This window comes from Hemiscyllium ocellatum, chromosome 22 (genome assembly GCF_020745735.1).
Source record: "Hemiscyllium ocellatum isolate sHemOce1 chromosome 22, sHemOce1.pat.X.cur, whole genome shotgun sequence".
Taxonomy (NCBI): Eukaryota; Metazoa; Chordata; class Chondrichthyes; order Orectolobiformes; family Hemiscylliidae; genus Hemiscyllium; species Hemiscyllium ocellatum.
In genome coordinates, this window is record NC_083422.1 from 55,184,642 (window position 1) to 55,207,503 (window position 22,862).

At 42.9% G+C, this 22,862-nt stretch overlaps 1 protein-coding gene across 1 annotated transcript in view; it reads left to right on the forward strand.

Annotated features, from left to right (window-relative positions):
- hpse2 (heparanase 2) overlaps nt 1–22,862 on the forward strand; it is a 305,633-nt gene that overhangs the window by 270,580 nt on the left and 12,191 nt on the right. The window contains exon 11 of the mRNA XM_060842506.1: nt 8,814–8,960. Within this exon, the coding sequence (XP_060698489.1) occupies nt 8,814–8,960 (147 nt within the window). The remainder of the gene's footprint in view (nt 1–8,813; nt 8,961–22,862) is intronic.

Sequence of the window (22,862 nt, forward strand, 5' to 3'; positions counted from 1 at the left end):
GTTCCTTTTCTGTGTGCATCAGACCTCCCCGGAACTGAATCAAATTTCTTACCTTCGATGGAGGAAGTTGGCCCTTTATTCTTCTTACCTAGAACTGAATTTCATTGAAGCTCTTTTGTGTCTTTGTATATTTTGATGCAGTTCGCCACTTCAGTAACAATATCATTTGATTCAATACCATTCATAACTTGCAAGTCAAGACCTCCAAAGTTTAAGTTCAAATCATTTATATTTGTCTGTAGTCACTTAGTAGTACAGATCCTATGTAATGCTGAAAAAAGACCATTTTGTCAGAGCCTTCCATTTTGCACACATCAGGACAATTTGCAAGAACACCAATGAAGGGGAAGATCCATATTCATAGAGTAGAGCACTGCAAATGTTTCACCTTAACAAAATAGGTCTCATCTAGCCACTGGATCATTTCAGGACAGTGTCCTGATCAATCTGAGTCAACGTGGCTAGTTAGAAATTCAGACAAAGCATGGAAGTTAACTATCGATCATCACTAACTGCTGCATTCGCTATGGCAATGCCTCGACCAATCACCATTGTCTCTTATTTAGTGTAATGTTTATTCTTATGCGTTTCCTGATGAGCGCAAAATGAAAGCTTTGATAAAATGTGTCTTTTTTCGGTGACTTTTATGTATGTGGTAAATTATGGTTGTTCCAGCATTGACTCTTGTGAGACTCCATTTCCTCCATTTTATGATAGAGTCCTCTATCATAAACTCTGTTGTAGAACCTTCTCGACTATGGTCCCAGATTTACATTACCTGACCATTGTGTGACATCTTTGTGGCATCTTCTGAATGTCCACGTATGTTACATCCACTGCATTGGCCTTATACTCTGTCCATTAATTGCTTCAAGGTTTGTCTTGGCATCCATGCAATTGACATAAATCAGTTCATGGGTCCTTTTCTAGCAGTCAGTCCAAGAATCCTACATCGTTCGAAAAAACAGCAGCATATATTACATCAATACATTTATAACTGGTTTGCCAGAAAATGTGGTGCATTGATGAAGATTAGCATGCAATGCATACTCCAATTCCTGATTCAAAGGACTTTCAACCATTCAGTCCACGCCCAGAGCCAAACCAAACTTCCCTCCCCCATGGTCATTAAGAACTAGGTGTTACTGTGTGAACATTTATTTGATCCCAGCACGAACATGCACCTTTAGGGCAACAAATTGACTGTCTGAGAAAGAAGTTCATTAAATTAGAAACATAAATAACTCAATTCCAACATGAATCTCGGATTTTAGATGCAAGGAATTATGAAGATGATTTAACACTTGAACCCTGCAACATTTCCAAACCTTGCTCACAAAGGATCACTCAAAGGTGCATTCAAATCATCTGTATTGTTAGGCACAAATGAAAAGGGAGAATTCAGACCAAACTTATATTTGGAGATGTATACAAAATGCTGAAATGATTCCTCCAAATGATTTCTGACCAGCTCAGCCAAGATCCCGGTAAAACCCACTTCAAAACAAGCTTTTGATTGTAATCAAGTGTGCTACTCCCGCTGACTATCCCAAAGAGAGGCAAAAAGTGGTTTCATAATTCCTGTTTTCAAACTAAAGACTCAACACTCAGTCCCATCAATAGCCTTGCAGTTGTGTTCCATAGACCACCCTCACTGACCCCCATCAACTCCTGCACCAGAGTCAGTTCTATGCTTTCCCAGAATGAGACTAAATCAGACACACATGTCTGGGCTACATTACCGTCACTATTCTGTTATAGGTTGTTATCTATGAAACTTGAGTGAAACCTTCACAATTGCTGTTTGAGAAATTAAATGAATTCAACAATATTTGGAGCTTAAAAGCTGTTGTCAGTGATCATGATACTATCGGGCTAACATAAAAACCTAAAGAAAAATACTGTGGGAGGTCTGAAATAAAAGCAGAAAACGCAGGAGTAACTCAGCAGCTCTGGCAGCATCCGTGGAGAGAGAGAGAGAGAGAGAAAGAGAGAGACAGACAGACAGACAGACAGAGTTTCAGGTGTGTGTTAATATTAAAGAGAAGAGGAGATAATAGAGTGATTGAAAGATTCACATTTTCGAGTCACAACTTCAGGATTTCCCCAAAGTTTTTTTTTGCAGACAATTAAGTTCTTTTGCAGCATAATTGTGCTTTTCTGTATGCTAAATATTGTGAAACTTGAAAGGGTTCAGAAAAGATTTGCAAGGATATTGCCAGAGTTGGAGGATTTGAGCTACAGGGAGAGGCTGAACAGGCTGGGGCTGTTTTCCCTGGAGCATCGGAGGCTGAGGGGTGACCTTACTGAGGTTTACAAAATCATGAGGGGCATGGATCGGATAAATAGGCAAAGTCTTTTCCCTGGGGTCGGGGAGTCCAGAACTAGACGGCATAGGCTAAGGGTGAGAGGGGAAAGATATAAAAGAGACCTAAGGGGCAACTTTTTCACACAATGGGTGTTACGTGTGTGGAATGAGCTGCCAGAGGATGTGATGGAGGCTGGTACAATTGCAACATTAAAGAGACATTTGGATGGGTATATGAATAGGAAGGGTTTGGAGGGATATGGGCCGGGTGCTGGCAGGTGGGACTAGATTGGGTTGCTATATCCGGTCAGTGTGAACAGGTTGGACTGAAGGGTCTGTTTCCATGCTGTACATCTCTATGACTCTATGACTCTAACCCATGCAACATAAGTCACAGAGTGTTGAGAGTGTGGTGCTGGAAAAGCACAGTCGATCAGGCAGCATCTAAGGAGCAGGAGATTTGACATTTCGGGCATAAGCCGTTTGTCAGATTCTTGATGAAGGGCTTATGCCCGAAACATCAATTCTCCTGCTCTTCAGATGCTCCCTGACCTGCTGTGCTTTTCTAGGACCACCCTCTCGACTCTGATCTCCAGTACCTGCAGTCCTCACTTTCTCCAAGTTGATATAAGCCACAGGTAGTCAGGCTGTTATTGAGACAGGTATCTTCAAGTTTATTAACAACTGACTGTGGACTCATAAGATATCTCAAAATTACATACACAATCTGCATTGTATGTTTACTTAGATTTCTATTATATTATGAACAGTTTGACTAGCTGACTAACAGACTGACTGCATATCCAACTGACTGACTGTGCACAGAATAGGATGGAGAGGCTTTATAGGACAGTGATGTCTGCTAGCTGTCTTAAAGGGACAATGCCTTTTTGAGGTGCATGATATAATAAAATGAAGCATATGTTATAGTGTAACAAATGTATCAGTGAATTGAGCTGCACTGTGTCTACTCTTCTTTAAATCAAAGAAGAACTTCTTTGGTTAATTAGTTCATGCGATATGGGCCTCACTGGCTTTATATATTGCTCATCCCTAGTTACCTTAAACTGATGTAGAGGACAGTTAATAGTCAACCCTATAGCTGTGGGCCTGGAGTCACATCGCGTAAACTACACACTAGGTTAAAAAAGGGCTGGATTTTATTCCCTAAAGGATATTAGTGAGCAAATAGATACTTTAAATAATGGATGTCATTAAACTAGCTTTAATTTGAGCTTCATGTTGTGAAACTTGAAAGGGTTCAGAAAAGATTTACAAAGATGTTGCCAGGGTTGGAGGGTTTGCAGTATAGGGAGAGGCTGAACAGGTTGGGGCTGTTTCCCTGGAGAGTCAGAGACCGAGGGGTGACCTTATAGAGATTTACAAAATTATGAGGGGCATGCATAGGGTAAATAGCCAAGCTCTTTTCCCCGAGGTCGGGGAGTCTAAAGCTAGAGGGCATAGGTTTAGGGTGAGAGGGGAAATAGTTAAAAGGGACCTATGGGGCAACTTTTTCACACAGAGGGTGGTGCATGTAAGGAATAAGCTGCCAGAGGAAGTGTTGGAGGCTGGTACAATTCCAACATTTAAAAGGCATCTGGATGGGTACATGAATAGGAAGGGTTTAGAGTGATATGGATCAAGATTAGAGTGGTGCTGGAAAAGCACAGCAGGTCAGGTAGCATCCAAGGAGCAGGAAAATCAAAGAGGAGCAGTGTGAAATATTGAACAGAATAATCATAACAAGAGAGGAAGTGTTAAAGAAGTTGGAATCCTTGAAAGTGGATAAGTTGCCAGGGCTGGATAGATTGATCCCCAGGATGTTGAAGGAGGTCAGGGAGTAAGTAGCAGATGCTCTGAGCTATATTTTCCAATCTTCACTATGTGCAGGTGAGGTGCCAGAGGCCTGGAGGAATGGAAATGTGGTTCGGTTGTTTAAAAAGGGTACAAAGCAAATTATGGACCAATTAGTTTTTCTTCAGTGGTGGGCAAATTGTTAGAATCAATCCTGAGAGATCAGATAAACTTTTACTTAGAAAGTTATTGGACTACTCAGGGATAGTCAGCATGACTTTGTTAAGGAAAGGTCATGCCTTACAAATTTGATTGAATACTTTGAGAAAGTGACATGGAGGATCAACAAGGGTTGTACAGTGATGGTTGTCTGTGTAGATTTTAATAAGGCATTTGACAAAGTCCCACAGACTGGTCAAAAAAGCAAGAGTTCATGGTATACAGGTAATATGTTGAATTGGATCCTCTAACAGGACACAAAGGGGAATCGTTGATAGTTGTCCTTGCAAATGGAAAGCTCTTTCAGGTGGTGTTGGTGTTTTGCAGGGATTGGAGTTGGGATCCCTGCTGTTTGTTTTATACTTTAACAATTTGAACGTGGGGGACCCAATTGGGAAATTTGAAGGTGACTCAAAAATTAGCGCTGTGGTGGATCGTGTAGAAGTTGCAAGCTCCAATATGATATAGACGGTTTGGTGGAGTGGGCACGAAGGTAGCAGATGGAGTTCAACTCTGTTATGTGTGAGGTAATGTATTTAACGAGGCCAAACAGTGAAAAGGAAAACACAATAAACAGGAATATACTGAGAGGGGGAGAAGAAGGTTTTGGTATGCTCTCTTTTATTGGTCAGAGTGTTGAGTACAGGAGTTGGGAGGTCATGTTGCAGCTGTACGGACATTGGTTAAGCCACTGTTGGAATATTGCATGCAATTTTGGTCTCCTTCCTATCGCAAAGATGTTGTGAAACTTGAAAGGGTTCAGAAAAGGTTTACAAGGATGTTGCCAGGGTTGGAGGATCTGAGCTACAGGGAGAGGCTGAACAGGCTGTGGCTGTTTTCCCTGGAACGTCGGAGGCTGAGGGGTGACCTTATAGAGATTTACAAAATCATGATGGGCATGGATAGGATGAATAGACAAAGTCTATTTGGGGTTGGGGAGTCCAGAACTAGAGGGCATAGGTTGAGGGTGAGAAGGCAAAGATATAAAAGAGACCTAAGGGGCAACTTTTTCACACAGAGGGTGGTACGTGTATGAAATGAGCTGCCAGAGGAAGTGGTGGAAGCTAGTAAATTGCAACATTTAAAAGGCTTTTGGATGGGTATATGAATAGGAAGGGTTTAGTGGGATATGGGCCGGATGCTGGCAGGTGGGACTAGATTGGATTGGGATATCTGGTTGGCATGGATGAATTGGACCAAAGGGTCTGTTTCCATGCTGTACACCTCTATGACTCTATGTAGTGAGAGTTCTTGGCGCACAAGTGCAAAGGCTCTTAAAGGTAGCAGTGCAGGTAGATACGGTTGTAAAGAAGGTGTATGGAATACTCTCCTTTACTGGCAGACTTATAGAATACAAAAGTAGGGATATAATGATGAAACTGTATAAGACACTGGTGAGGCCACAGCTGGTGTATTGTGTACAGTTCTGGTCACCACTTTACAGGAAGGACTGGAGAGCGTATAGAGAAGGTTTACTAGAACGTTGTCAGGGTTGGACAGCTACAGTTACGAGGAGAGATTGGAGAAGTTTGTGTTGTTTTCCTTGCAACAGAGAAGGCTGAGGGATGAGATGATTCAGATTTACAAAATTGTGTGGGCCAGAGATAAAGTAGACAGGAGGAACCTGTTTCTCTTGGCAGAGAGTTCAAAAACCAGAGACCATAGGTTCAAGCAGAAGGATTAGAGTGACTATGAGGAAAGGTATTTTCACGCAAAGGGTGGTGGGTGTCCGGAATTCTCTACCTGAGTTGGTGGTGAGTGCAGAGACCCGAAACTCTCTTAAAATGCACCTTAAGTGCTGGCAGCTACAGGACTTCGGGCCATCTGCTAGGAAGGTGAGATTGGAAAGGACATCTGGGTATCTTTGGGTCAGTAGGGATAGGATGGGCCAAATGGCCGCCTTCTATGTTGTATCATATCTATGGTTTATTGGGAGAAAAACAGAGCAAATGTTTCATGTCAATCAATGACCTTTGTCTTTACTTCAAATAATCGTTTGCTCTGCTCTTTATATTTTGATTTTTGATCATAAAAATCCCAAATTTGTTTCAAAGTATCAGGGAATGGAATAAGGTTACTGCACATGGGATAGACACCACCAAGTGGTTGGACTTGGTTTCACAGCTATAATCCTTAACGCTACATTACCAATCCCAGTTGTATTTTTCCAAAGTAGCAAGGGACTATCAAGTGCACAATTCAGCATATAATTTTTTCATGGACAAAGACATATTCCCCACAAAAATACATTATATTCTTCCTTTTCCTTACTCAACCAAAATCTCAGAATTCCCCTGACTCTCTCCAAACAGCTTGAGATTTGAGATGGTACTGACAGCAATTCTACCAGCTTTCACTGTCAGTATTTCTCCAAAACTGACAGCAGCATCTGGACAAGATAAGTGCACTGACCTACACAGAAATCCCAACACTGCTGAATAATGGTATTAAGGTATTCCAAAAGGTGCACTTTTGAGACTGAAATCTACAAACTGATGCTTGCTTCCATTCTTACACCATTGCAAGAAACTATGAAAAAAATACAGAAATTACTGGAGAAACCCAACAGATCTGGCAGCATTTGTGTAGAGAGTTAATGTTCCTGTGATCCTTCTTCAGAAAAACATGCATCTTACTGGGTAAGGTTTAACTTAGTTTGAACTGACATACTAACTTCATAATTGCTACTAAAGTTTCCCACTGTCCCCAAGAAATTGATTTTATATCTGTGGAATATCAAATTTCTCCCTGAATTAAAGAAGTTTAAAAAAATTTCATTTTTTTTCTCAAATAATCAGTTTGTAATTTTTTTTTGCTGTTTGAAATTGCAAATTAAAAATAAAATGATTCAGCACAACTGAGTTCCTGCTTTGCTGTCTGTGAGAATACTTTGATGTAGTTGGCTGTTATGCCTAATGCCATCACCTTTACAGAATCATAGCGTTGTTACAACACAGCAGGAGGCCATTTGGACCATCAATCCTGTGCTGGCTCTTCAAACAAGCATCGTTACCTGGTGTCAATTTCCTACCTTTTCTCCATATCCTTACACACTGTTTATAGAATCCCTATAGTGTGGAGACAGACCATTTGGCCTAATAAGTCCACACGGACCCTCCAAAGAGTAACCCACACAAACCCATTCCCCTATTTTTACCCCTGACTAATGCACTTAACCTACACATCCCTGAGCATATGGGTAATTTAGCATAGCCAGTTCACCTAACCTGCACATCTTTGGACTGTTGGAGGAAATGGGAGCACCCAGAGGAAACCCACACAGACACGGGGAGAATGTGCTAACTCCACACAGACATACGCCTGAGTCTGGAATCAAACCGGGACCCCAGGTGCTGTGAGGCAGCAGTGCTAACCACTGTGCCACTCAATATCCAAGTATTTATATCCAAATAATCATCCAGCTCTCTGGATGCTTGTCTGGAGATCCCTTTGATTTAGTGCTGGATTCAAGCACATGTTGGGAAAGGGCAGATGTCCCTGAGGGTGAACAGAGAGTGGTCTCTTTATCACTAAATGTAAAATCCTAGCCGATATGATTACTCCCCTGAATGGCAGGATTTAAAGTGATAATGGAAAGTGGGTCTTATTGGGCTACACGTGATATAAAATAACATCGAAGAGGGGAGAAGGTAATGGTAATGTTGCTGGACTAGTCATCCAGAACTTAGACTGGGGTGAACAGGTTCAAAATCCCACTAATGAAACAAGAGAGATTTACATCCGTTGATAAAGCTAGTCTCATTATCACATCTCAGATAGCTGTCATCAAGGGGAGATGATGGACTAGTGGTATGATCACTCGACTGCTCATCCAGAGACCCAAGTAATGTTCTGGGATCCTGGGTTCAAACCCCTCTACAGTAGATGGTGGAATTTGATTTCAATAAATATCTGGAATTAAGAATCCAGTGATGACTATGAATCCATTGTTGAAAAGCCCATTCGGTTCACGAATGCCCTTTAGGGAAGGAAACTGTGATCCTTACCCACTCTGGTCTACATTAGACTCCAGACCCACAGCAATGTGGTTGACTACCCTCTAGAATGACCCTTGCAAGCCAGTTCAAGGGCAATTGGGGTTTTGAATGACAAATTCCGGATTTGTCAATGGTACCCATGTCTTGTGAACAAATGACTGGAAGAAAGAAACACTATTTGAAGCTGAACCAGAGCAAGTGCACACACAGACAAGGTGGTGATTGATATTGGGATGTACTGAGAGATATGAATGCCACTGATAATTTTCCAGCTACGAAAGTGAAGACAAAAATAAAAACTCCTTAAGTTTTTCAGGAAATTCATTACATGCTGTGATTGGGGAGGAACTAGGGATTCATAGCAGGAGACCCGTGATCTCGTATCAATGACACTTTGTTTTCCGTGGTAACTAAATGTAGCTACTGTGCAACTTGAGTCACTTAAAGAGGACGCATTTTGCAAAGACTAATTCTACTGTCTCACTGATTTTCAGTCACAATTACCTGCGGGGATCCATTACCATTTACATCATCAACCTCCACAGATCAAGAAAGAAAATAAAGCTGGCTGGAACGCTGAGGGACAAGACAGTTCACCAGTACCTGTTCCAACCGTACGGAGTTCAGGGCTTGCAAGCAAAGTAGGTACAAACTTATTATCTTACAGGCCAGGCTTTGAACCATGTTAATGAGAAAATTAAGCCATTCCTACACATCTTGGTACTTGTCCAGCAAGCAACTTACATTTCGATAAGGGCTTTCAAGGTGATTTAGAATAGAAAACATTATAAGATACTTTGCAAAGAGTTATAGAGATGTACAGCACGGATACAGATCCTTCGGTCCAACTTGTCCATACTGACCAGTTATCCTAAATTAATCTAGACCCATTTGCCAGCACTTGGCCCATATCCCTCTAAACGCTTCCTATTCATTTACCCACCTGGATGCCTTTTAAATGTTATAATTGTACCAGTCTCCACCACTTCCTCTGACAGTTCATTCCATACACGTACCATCCTCTGCATGGAAAAGTTGCCTCTTAGCTCCCTTTAATGTCTTTCCCCTCTCACCCTAAACCTACGTCCTCTAGTTCTTGACTTCCCCACCCCAGGGGAAAAAACCTTGTCTATTTATCCTATCCATGCTTGTCATGATTTTATAGACCTCTATAAGGTCACTCTTCAGCCTCTGAAACTCCAGGGAAAACAGCCCCAGCCTATTCAGCCTCTCCCTATAACTCAAACCCTCCAACCCTGGCAAAATCCTTGTAAATCTTTTGTGAACCTTTTCAAGTTTCATAAACACCCTTCCGATAGAGTTGGAAACATCTGACCGCTGAGTGAACTGTAGATCCCGATTTCATTAAAAGGGCAATGATGGGCCAAATGGCTTTTGCAATCTCAGACGTTCAGTTACAATTCAAATAACTCAGGTAGTGTATTTAATTGCAGTGAGCTGTTACCCTAACTGAGGAATTCAGGAACTAGTATAGGTGACTGAATATCTGACTGGGAAGGTATGGGACAGAGAAGGAGTGGGGATGGGACCAGTCTATGGATGCTAATATGTCAATACAGAGGTTCCCCTGTAGTTGTTAGGTTTTAGGAATTGGCACATACATGCATTGTGTGAGAGAGAAGGACTTTGTTTTTAAGTAAAAACACAGGTCTTTGGTGTGCTGAAAATGTATTAATGGAACAGCTACCTCCATCCAATGGAATGCAATTCTACAGTTCTACTCTTTAAAGTCCCCCTGGAGGCCAGACCAGAAACTGCACCATTAAAAGACATTTTGAAGCTGTGATGTTCGTGGGAAGGTATAATTTCAGATGGCTGACTGTTTCCAAGAAAACAGAGATGTGGCCTCTTATTCTCGAAGGGAGGGGAACGGGCTGTGGGTGAGGAGGTTGGTGCGGTTGGGATTTAACAAGTTTAATTGTTTCCTCTTGGCTCAGGCCAGACAAAAGCCATTCTTCAGTTCCTTGCCAGGAAACACTGACAACAACAAACACTGAGCAGAAGCGCAGCATCACACGAGCAGACCAGACCGAAGGTTCTGGTAAAACCTCTTTTAGTGCTTGTCCAGACAATTTCTCCACAGCTTCCATTGCCTGACTCTGGGAATTGTGTCCTCGTGGGGGGAGCACATAAGGGCAATGTTTTTTCTCTCTCCAAAGGCTTCTGTCCCTCTTTCACAAGAGTTAAGTGAGTAAATGTTCCTCCACATTTAAAATATACTCACGTTCTATAATTTAATGCTTCAGAAATGCAGTCATGATTTGAAGATGCTGGTGTTGGACTGGGGTGTACAAAGTTAAAAATCACACAACACCAGGTTATAGTCCAACAGGTTTATTTGGAAGCACTAGCTTTTGGAGCGACGCTCCTTCATCGGGTGGTTGTGGAGAATGAGATTGTAAGACACAGAATTTATAGCAAAAGTTTACAGTTGAGTGAAAGATGAGAGACTTAACGAACAATCTAGGTCTTTTTCAATATATAATTTCAGTTACATCACACTATAAACATTTGCTATAAATTCTGTGTCTCATGATCTTAAACTCCACAACCACCTGATGAAGGAGCAGCGCTCCAAAAGCTAGCGCTTCCAAAAAAACTTGTTGGACTGTAATCTGGTGTTGTGTGATTTTTAACTTTGCACAAATGCAGCGGCTGCCAAACCAAAAGGGCAACTCATTTTGCGTGTAGACCTTGATTGAATAGGAAGACCCACAATGACATGATCAACACCATGATGTGGAAGTGCTGGCATTGGACTGGGGTGGACAAGGTCAGAAGTCACATGACATCAGGTTTTAGCCCAACAGCTTTATTTAGAATCACAAGCTTTTGGAGTGCTGCTCCTTCATCAGATGAAGTGACTTTAACTGATGAAGGAGCAGCGCTTTGAAAGCTTGTGATTTTAAATAAACCTGTTGGGCTATAACCTGGTGTCATGTGCCTTCTGACTATGATCCATCCCAAATCACTCACAACCAGTGAAGTACAGTTATCTGTGGAATGCAGCAGTGACATTACACCTAAGCAGCTCCTATGAATAACAATGAGCAGGTCAATGGTATTGATTGAAGACGAAATGTTGACCAAACCTCAACGTCCTTGGACTCTGTCTCCAGTTAGAGCTTCATGCCCAGAAAGAGATGGAATCGCAAGAACCCGAGCCAGCAGACAAAACTGTGCAATTCAGGAGAAAGAATTAAGAGAAAATATTTACCTCAGAAAGTGTTTTTTTTTGTTGCAGTTTTGTGCCAGACTGTGAGGCAGCTGCATTAAGGAGAGCTGGATCTGTTCGGTGAGTTTGGAGAGTGAGTTAGAGCCTCAGGGGTCTTTGTGCTGTTTGCTGCCAAAAGCCCAGCAGGACCACGCTGCTCAGAACCTGACAGATTGATTAAAAGTATGTTTTCCACGCTCACCAGATAATTTCCTCCCACAGATCCGAAACCCTTTGAAGAGGCCAGTCTGAACTTCAGAGCAGACCCCGGGTGCGGTGTCCCAATGGGAGATGCAAAGTTTAATCTAAGAACATAAGAACTAGGAGCAGGAGTAGGCCGTTCGGCCCTTCAAGCCTGCTCTGCCATTCAATAAGATCATGGCTGATCTCTTTGTGATCTCAGCTCCACTTACCCGCCCTCTTACTGTATCCCTTAATTCCTTTACTGTTCAAAAATTTATCTATCTTAGCTTTAAACACATTTACTGAGGAAGTCTCAACTACTTCACTGGGCAGGGAATTCCACAGATTCACAACCCTCTGGGTGGAGAAGTTCCTTCTCAGTTCAGTCCTAAATCTGCTCCCCCTAATCTTGAGGCAATACCCTTTTGTCCTAGCTTCACCCGCCAGTGGAAACATCCTCTCCACATCTACCTTATCTATTCCCTTCATAATTTTATATGTTTCTATAAGATCCCTCCTCATTCTTCTAAATTCCAATGAAAATAATCCCAGTCTACTCAGTCTCTCCTCATAAACCAATCCCCTCAACTCCTCAATCTGTTAACTTTGAAACATTTTCCCATTTGGCTTTCCTACCGCACGTCCTCTCCCAGCAACATGGGCAGAAGATCTGTTGAAGCCAGAACGTTAAATGTTTTCAAGGAAGAGTTAGATAGAGTTCAAGGAATCAAAGGGTATGGGGGGAAAAAGCAGAAACAAGAGATTAAATCCATTAATTTGAAGCTGGAAAAACACAGCAGGATAGACTGATTCGGCTCGAAATGCTGACTTTCCTGCTTCTTGGATGATGTCTGACCTGCTATGCTTTTCCAGCTTCACAGCTATTGACTCTACCTTCCAGCATCTGCAGTCCTTACTGTCTCCAACAAGGGACTGAATTGGATCAGCCATAAACAGGCTTGAAGGGCCAAATGGCCTACCCCTGTTCCTATTTTGTATGTTTCTGTGTTGCCCTTGTCTGCTGGCAGATGCAACTAAATCTCACCAGGCCCTCAACTTATGAACCTTACTGACAGAGAGAGAGAGAGAGAGCTAGGTTGTGGGGAAGACAGGATGAGGAAATCATAGAAAGGATCAGAGTGTGTGTGTGTGTGTGTGTGTGTGTGTGTGTGTGTGTGTGTGTGTGTGTGTGTGTGTGTGTGTGTGTGTGTGACAAGACAGACATGTTGACATAAAGGCCTGAATATCACTAGGCCCTCAACAAGCTGGAATGGGGTGGTGGTTGGTAAAATGGTGATGGAAGGGGATATGAGGAGAGCGTGCATTCCTATTCTATAGAAATCTAATAGCTTAAAGGATGTGGACTCCAAGCCCACTTGATGAGTGAGGGAGTGGTGCACGGAAAGATCAAGAGAGAAGCAGAGAGGTATATGTAAAATTGTGAATAATTCACACTTTAGAAAGATAAATATATTTTAAGAAATTAATTTCTTTTGTCTGAGGTTAACAACAGTTCATGACAGTTGCCAAGACAAATTTGCAATCAGGCTTTAAAAGTACCTACAATTCGCAAATCCTTTTTACCAACAGCCACTGAACTCTAATCAACCCTCGAGTTGTGTTTATTTACAACATGTCCAGTAGAAAACACATAGTGCGCTACTCAGCCCTGATAAAATCGCATGCCATCCAAATTCGGCAAAGCCATGTGAGATCTACTATTTGTATGAGAAGAATTAACAACAGGAATGTGCGTGATCCAAACTAGCTCACAAATGTTCTTATTTTACTCCATTCCCAGTGAACAGACAGCACTTTGTGCGTTGAAGCATCTGACGGGAGTGAAGTGGTCCTATTCCCCCATGACACCAGCGCCCACTGCTGAGCCTATAAATCAAATCGCATGAACTTTAAACCATCAGGAAAGAAAATCTGAGCATTTTACAGCACAGGAGGCCATCCGACCCATCATGTACATCCTGGCTCTAAAGGGGCTAACCAGCTGGTCACATTCTCCAGCCTTGTCATTATGTTTCTTTCGAGGGCAGTGATGTTCCTGATTTCCTGTCTTTCTCCTGAGTTTCTGTGGATCTTCCACAATGGAGATTGTGGAGCATTCCCTTTGGACATTCCAGCCCGCAGACCTGTCAGTGTGATACTTCAAAGCCCTGTCTACTCTGTCAGGTGGTTGTGAATTCCTGCTGGCCACTTTTTAACTCTCCCCATGTCAACATTTACCCCTCAATCAACATCCTGAAAGCAGATTATCTGTTCACGTGTCTCAGAGTTACTCGTGGGGCCTTGTTGAGTCCAAACCGAAAGCTTTGGATAGGTTTTGCTTTGTATAAAGGGAGACTGTAAAAAAACACCAGCAAGACAGAAGCAGAACAATGCAATGAAGGGCAGGGCAGAATTGGAGGAATGAGGTTCCTTATTCTTGCTATTGGAACTACAATGTTGTAGCCATTACAGGAACTTGATGAAGTGAATGCAGGAGGAGCAGCTCAAAGTTCCAGGGTGTAGATGTTTCAGATGAGACAGAGAGGGATGTAAAAGTGTTGAGGGAGGTGTGTTGGTGATTAAGGAGAATGTCATAGCTGCACTAAGAGATGACATTGTGAAGGGTTCATCCAGTAAGGCCATCTGGGTAGAACTTAGGAATTAGAAAGATACAATCACTATGATAAGGTTACACTGGGAGTTCTATAACACAATGGCTGTGTTCCTGTGCAACCCTGCATTCTAGAAAAATTGCGCTTTAGAAACAGCGCTTAAAGTGTTGGCGATGTAATCATGTTACAGCCAACACGTTTTAAAAGTTTGTGTTTTAGAAACAGTGTCCTGAATTTGTTAATTGCGTTACAGTGAATTAGCGTTAACAAAATGCACGTTACAGCAGAACAACCTGTCCTGTAACCTCTCAATAGTTATAGGAGATAGAGGAACAGGAATGTGTGCAGATCATTGAAAGTTTAAAAATAACAGGGTTGTTGTAGTGAGTGACTTTAACTACCCCAGTATTGACTGGAACTCCCTTAGGGCCAGGGGCTTAAAAGGGGCAGAATATGTTAGGTGCATCGAGGAGGGTTTCTTGAATAGCATATAGATAGTTCAACTAGGGAATGGCCATGCGAAACCTTGTATTGGGGAATGAGCCTGGCCAGGTGATCGAAGTTTCAGTGGGGGAGCATTTTGGGAGCAGTGACCATAATGCTGTAAATTTCAAGTTATTTATGGATAAGGACAAGAGTGATTCTTGGGTAAAAGTGTTAAAATGGGGGAAGGCTAATTACAACAACATTAGATATGAAGTGGAGAAATTAGGAGGTGTTTCTTTGAAGGTCAATCCACATCTGACATGTTGGAATCCATCTCAGCCTCAACTCCACTTTCCTGCCTGCTCTTAGCCCTTTCATCTGTTACTAATTAAAGACCTGTCTATCTCCTCCTTCAGATTATCCTGGGTGAGTGAATTCCACAGATTCACAATTGCTTAAGAGAAGTAATTCCTCCTCATCTCAGCTTTCAATCCACCACCATTTTTCCTAAAACTATGACCTCTCGTTCTAGGTTGTCCCACAAGAGGAAACATCCTCTCTACATCGACAATGTCAACCCCCTTTAGCATCCTGTATACATCAATTAGATCTCCTTTTAAACCCGAGTGAGTAAAGGCCTAGACTGTCTCCTCATAAGACAAACCCCTCATCCCTGGAGTTAAACTAGTGAACCTTCTCTGAACTGCCTCCAATTCAAATACATCCTTCCTCAAGTAAGGGACCTGCATAACATTCTACACTTCTCATCCTGAGCTGTACAGTTCTCCCTCATCGATGTAGCTTCCCTTCAAATGTATGTTCTCCTTCACTTTAACATCACCCTGCGGTAGTGAGTTCCAGATTTCACCTTCCCTCTGGGTACAGTGGTCACTCTCTGATCTAGGCTTTTGGTCACCTGGTTCGTGCTGACAGACCATCACCTGATGCACTAACTCTGTTGCTGACCTCCTCTGGCTCCAAGTGTCTGAAGCTGATCAGATGCTGAGACACCTCCTTTCCCTCCAATGCGAACGGCCAGGCCATTTGACCTGGTTTCTGACCAGACTGAGTCCTCTGTAGCTTTGGATATTTGTTTTAGGAAGCAATACATCAGGACAAATGATTTCACATCATCTTGAGAGGCTTAAACAAATCTCAGTTCCAACTGTGAATGAAGTTGAGTTTAAATAATTCGGCAGTTTGTTATCCATGATAAATAACAAAGAATAATGTTGTCTTTCTAACAGCTGCATTCACTTAACTTCAAATATTGAGAGTTTTGTGTGTAAATCCATTGACATTAGCTATAAACTTACAAACTGTCTGCAGAACCTCAATGGAACAAAATCTGTCTCTCTCTCTCAGACACACACACACACACACTCGTCGTGCCTCTTTGTACCAAAATCTCTGCAGCATGGACAAGTTGGACTGTTGGGTCTGTTTCCTGTGACTTTATGACTCTCTGTTTCAGTAGCCCTTAACATTCATCCCTTTCTGATACATATCCAACTCTCGTTTGCAATCTCCTATGGAATCCACCTCTGCCACTCTCCCAGGCAGCGCAGTCCAAATCCCAACAACCCTCTGAGTAAAGGTGTTTCTCCTGATCTCACTCCTAGCTCTCTTGTTGACAGTCTTGAAATTGTGACCCCTAGTTACTGACGTACCAACCAGTGGAAACACAATGCTCTTTACCCTGTCAAAATTGTTCATAATTTTGAACAATTCAGTGAGATCGCCTCTTAATCTTCTCTGGTCCAAGGAGAACAAGCCTAATTTCTCCAATCTTTCCTTGTATCTGAAAACCAGTCGGAGAAAGTGAGGACTGCAGATGCAGCCTGGAGATCAGAGTTGAGAGTGTGGTGCTGGAAAAGCACAGCCGGTCAGGGAGCATCTTATTTTGGGCAACTTATTTAAGGAAGGATGTTAAAGCCCTGGAGAAAATTCAAAGGCGATTTACCAGAATAATAACAGGAATGAGGGATTTTAGATACAAAGGGTCAAGCAGCATCCGAGGAGCAGGAGAATCGATGTTTCAGACATAAGGCCTTCATCAGGAAGCCTTCCTGCCCCTGCTCCTTGGATGTTGCCTGACCCGCTGTGCCTTTTCCAGCACCTGGCTCTGACTGTTCAGCATCTGCAGTCCTCAATATCTCCATGGATTCTATAAGCCTTCTTAACAACTCTTCAACTTGCCTGGCCATTGTCAGAGAACCATGCATGTGATCCCTGAGGTCGCTGTCCTCCTGCATTTCCCTTGAAGTTGTGGCGAGATTGGTGGTGGAATCAGACAAGAAGTCCAGCGAATAAAAGCAAATTACTGTGGATGCTGGAATCTGAAACCAAAAGAGAAAATGCTGGAAAATCTCAGCAGGTCTGGCAGCATCTGTCAGGAGAGAAAAGAGCTGACGATTCGAGTCTAACTGACCCTTTGACAAAGAAATTCAGTAAGACCCGTCTCGATGCTGCGGAGCATCTTGCTGCATCTTTCATGCTTTTCCCAAGTGAAGAGGCCAGTTTCTCGCTAGACAGTGGTCAGTCATTACTGAGGGGGTTATAGCATAAAGAAAACTTCCTTAACACCATGACGCACCTCATCAATATACAGCTTCTTGTTTTACCAGAGACACTGAAATCTTGGCATGGATCCCATCCTGGGTTCCTGCCAAATTCACCTCACTGCTGGTGCTGATGGACCCCCATATGCAAACCCAGCATCTCCATGGGCACTGGCCTCGTGCCACCATGTCCAGACATTGACATGTGCCAGCGTCTGTGAATCGTCCTGGCGCATTTCCGACCCACTTACAGAGCACTCTGCCTTTCAATGCTGCAACTCAAGCTGTGGTGAGGAACTCCCATTGTAACGCTGCAGCAAGGACGCTGTGTGCTGAGGAAGGAAGAAGGAATAAAATGCCTTCAGAGACAGTGAAAGGACAGATCCTCAATCTGTGAATGAAAGAGAGCATTAGTGTGCGAAAAAACTTGTGTTGCAGCAAACAGCAAAGTTGAAAAGGAATTGAATAGGAGAGAAAGAAAGCAATTCATCACATTGTATGCACTAGACTGGTGCTATTGAACAGTGTTCCCTGTTTTTTTTTCTTCTGTAATATCCTTGTCATGCCTGTCTTTGTGTGTCTGTTCATGAAGAGGGACAGGGGATTTAAAAAGGGGTCAAGTTGAAGTGGTAGAGTTATAAGTCATCGATTCCTATTTCCTAATTGCCATTGTTTAGGGACAGTATGTTCATTATAAATAGTTATTCTCAGGGTGGGATCATTCCAAAATCCAATTCTGTAAAGGATTTCTCAATAATGAATCTCCATAAACGCAGCTTCTGTAAAGTTGACTAGCAGACTTCAACTAAAACATTTTGTGCATTGCGAAATATTTCAAAGCACTTTCTGCTAATGTGTAACTGTAAACTAATGTCAGAAGGATGTTCAGGGAATTCCACCTGGTTGACCATCTTTCCTTTAACTGAAGATCAGCAGGGAATCTATCCAAACAATTAATCTGAGCTTTATGATACTGCACACCTCTGATTTTCTTCACTATCTTTCTATCTGGCAATGCCTCAGATTTAAGATTCTCATTTTGATATTCAAATCCTCCCTTGGCCTTGCCCATCTCTGTAATCTACCCCACAAGAGGTCACTTAGATTTCTAACCATGGGCTATTTAGTACCACCCCCATATGTCACCATCCCAACCCCCCAATCCCATTCTGTATTCATCATCCCACAACTTCAGCTGTTTGGTGCCCAAATTCAGGAATTCCCTCTTGCCATCTTCCTTCTTCCTCCTTTAAGTTGCTTTTGTAACCTTCCCTTTTTGAATCAAAAGTTTGCTTCTCCTAATGTTCTCTAGCGTGGTCCAGTTGCCCCATTTGCAGAGATGAAGCACCTCAGGATATTGTCCAATGCGAAAGGCATTTCTGAATGCAAGTTATTGTTGATCCTTCCATTCGCACCCCCCACCCCCACCCCCTTGCCATCCTTACCCCTTCCAAATCCTGGAGGCAGCTAATGGAGCTTGAGATTAAGCAGTTCACCAGCTCCCATCCTGGCTGCCAGTCTTGCCCTAAAGATAGTTGGAGGGTACAGGTGGTGGCACAATTGCAATGGCTGAGGATGACGGCTCACTGTCACTTTTGCAAGGGCCCTGAGGGATGGGCAACAAACATTGGCCTAGCCAGTGATGCCTATGTCCCATGAATAGATAAAAAATATTATCGGAACTTTAATGACTGCCATCCCCATTCATTTACATCTAGCGGACTGTAATACAAGGATACAGAATTTATCCCGAAGGTCTACATTAGACCCCACTCGGAGTGCTTTGCACAGATCTAGGTACCACACCTTAGGAAGGATAGATTGGCCTTGGAGGGAGTACAAGACGGGTTTACAAGAATGATAGGAGGAAGGAGGACTGCAGATGCTGGAGATCAGAGCCGACAGTGTGGTGCTGGAAAAGCACAGCTGGTCAGGCAGCATCCGAGGAGCAGGAGAATCGATGTTTCAGGCAGAAGCCCTTCATCAGGAATGATGCAAGAATGATTCCTGGATTTCAGGAAAGGATACATTATGCAAATTAGGCCTGTCTTCCTGAGAATTTAGGGGTAATCTGGGCAAGGTCTTCAAGATATTGATAGGAAAAGATGGTCGATAAAGATAAACTATTTCGACGAGTTGGGGATTCTAGAATGAGGGAGCATAGTCTGAGAACTGGGCAGATTGTGCAGAAGAGATTTTTGGAAGCACTTCTATATAGAAAGGGTGGGAGAGGTTTGGAACTCCCTTTCACAAATGACAGTGGATATTAGAATCATTGTTGGTTTTAAATCTGAGATTTTTTGTTAAACAACGCTACTAAGGGAAATGGACCGAAGGCAGGTGTATGGAGTTATGACAAGGTGATTGATTGTCAGAACAGGCGCAAGGGACAGATGGGGAAAGTGAGGTCTGCAGATGCTAGAGATCAGAGCTGAAAATGTGTTGCTGGAAAAGTGCAGCAGGTCAGGCAGCATCCAAGGAACAGGAGAATCAACGTTTCGGGCATAAGCCCGAAGGCCTGATGAAGGGCTTATGCCCGAAACAGCGACTCTCCTGCTCCTTGGATGCTGCCTGACCTGCTGCACTTTTCCAGCAACACATTTTCAGCAAGGGACAGATGGCCTACTCCTGTTCCAATGCTCCAAACATGCTTCAGTCTGTTATAAGATGTGTAAGCATTAGCTGAGGACATGGTCTGGTTCATTGTGATACCCTCAACAGTAAATAGCTGACTTGCATTATCCAAACTGGAAGGAGAAAGGTATGCTTTGTCTCAGTTCTCCCATAGAATCACAGTAAACATAAACTAACATGCCTGAACTAAGATGGGAGGAAATCTGTCATTTGATAATGTTCAAAGATAATTCCTAAAGGCCTTTGAGGAGTCTCCGGGCTTAGATATAGCCTACACATCAACAGGAGGGTAACACATTAATAATCGTTCATTGCCTTTAATTCTGGTAACCACATTATTGTGGGATGTTGAGGGTGGAAAGGCCCACATGTTGAAACAAACTGTTTGTTGTGGGTAGTATATGGTCTCACCCATTTGGAACTCATTGATCATGCTTTTAAACCCTGTCCTTGTCCAATATTCGCATGGCACTCACACAACAATGTTCACAGAGGTTACACCATCTCTGTTCAGTCCATTGAGCAGTGCAGACTCTTCAACCAGCGATCTTACACAAGTGCTGTAAAATGGGATTAGAATAGTTCCCATTCTATTGGTTGATTTTGACCAGTGTGAATGTGATGGGCCAAAGGGCCTTTTTCTCTGCTGGAGACCCCAATTACTTCGGTGATAACTTCACTCTGCCCCCAACCCTGATCTATCACTATATCCTTTTATTAAATCTAGAAAATAAAGTTAGTATTTGTAATGATGACCATGACAACCACTATTGATTGAACAAAATTTATCGGGTTCATTCATGTCCTTCAGGGAGGGAAATCTGCCATACCAACCTGGACTGACCTACACATAACTCCAGGCCCACTGCACTGTGGTTGTCTCTCAAATGGGCGGCACGGTGGCACTGTGGTTAGCACTGCTGCCTCACAACGCCAGAGACCCGGGTTCAATTCCTGCCCCAGGTGACTGACTGCGTGGAGTTTGCACGTTCTCCCCGTGTCTGTGTAGGTTTCCTCTGGGTGCTCTGGTTTCCTCCCACCGTCCAAAGATGTGCGGGTCAGGTGAATTGGCCATGCTAAATTGCCCGTAGTGTTAGGTAAGGGGTAAATGTAGGGGTGGGTTGCGCTTCGGTGGGTCGATGTGGACTTGTTGGGCCGACGGACCTGTTTCCACACTGTAAGTAATCTAAATGCCCTCTGAATTGGCATGGGATGGGCATGTTTTTCACTTCCCATGTGGGAATAAAAAGAAAACGCAACATCTAATTTCTCTGACCAATACATTTAATTTGTTAGCAAGGGCCTCACTGGCTAGGCCTACATTAATTGCCTGCTAGGCTGCTCTGAAACGAGCTTCTAATTCCAGGCTTTTATTGAATTCAAATTTCACTGGTTAGGATTTGAGTCAATTCCCTCAGAAAATCTCTGGGTCATATGAATTACTAAGTCAGTGACATTACCACCATACTGTCCCTACCCTCCTCCCTGCACTTTCCCTTGGCAATCCTTTGTGGGGACTGGTTTCTGTCACGCTTTACACTTAAGGAGGAAACCAATCAGCAGAATTAATTGTGCCACCTTTGACCTCCTGATCTTTGATGAGTTTAGATCTCTCTCAGGCCTTCTTCACTCCAATGAGAAGATGCTGAATTTCCTGCTTCTGTGGCAGAGTAATGGAATGTGTAGACAATGTTTCATCTTTTCTCCAACTCTGGGACATTAATATGGAAACCTTGGCAGGCAGCCCTTTGGCTGAAATTAGTTCATGGAGATGGGTCAGAGATCAAAACATGAGATATTGAACATGATGTGGAAGTGCCGGAATTGGCATGGGGTGGGCAAAGTAAGAAGTCACATAACACCAGGTTATAGTCCAACAGGTTTGTTTGAAATCACAAGCTTTCAGAACGCTGCTCTTTCATCAGGTGAAGTGACTTTAACTGACGAAGGAGCAACGTTCCAAAAGCTTGTGACTTCAAGTAAACCCATTGGAGTATAACCTGGTGTCATGTGATCCTGACTATGATCCATACCAAACCACTCACAGCCAGTGAAGTGCAGTCGTTGATGTAATGTATGAAGTGCAGCAGAGAAATGACACATAAGCAGCTCCCATGAATAACAATGAGCAGTCGATGGTATTGATTGAAGGCTAAATGTTGGCCAAAGCCCACTGTCTCTACACTCCATCTCCAGTTAGGGCAACTGACTGAGATGCTGCTAGGTACACTCACAGATCACCTAGGTGATGAACATTCAGAACCCAAATCACACTCACTTTACTCGCCCCTTACCCCTTACCCCTAACAATCTGCAGAGTGCAGTGTACAGTTCCCCAGGATGGGGAGGAAGAGTAACAAGGAGTACAGAAGTACTTGGAGATATGTTGACCATTCTGAGTGTAACAGTTGTTATCTTTTTCAAACTGCTGTACTGTACAGTCCCTGTTAAAATGAAGACGTGCTTGTAGTTCTAGCTTTCTAAATTGCTAATGACTTCAGGATGTCACAAAGTACTTGACAAACATTGAAGTACTTTTCAAGCGCAGTCATTGTTCAAGTGTAGGAAATACAAAAGCAAACAGCAATGTGATAATTGCCATATAATTTGTTTCTCTTCACTTCAGTTCAGGAACAAATATTATGCCAGGATACCAGCGGGAACTCAAACTTGTTTTTTTTTAGAAGGTCAGATCTGTGAAGTGCACCTCAAAAAGCAGTTGAGGCTTCAGTTTGACATCTCACCCAAAATGCAGCACCTCTGACAGTGCAGCACTCTCCATACGGCACAGCAGTGTCACAGAGCCATAGAGATGGACAACACGGAAACACACCCTTCGGTCCAACTCGTCCATGCAGACCAGACATCCCAATCCAATCTAGTCCCATTTAC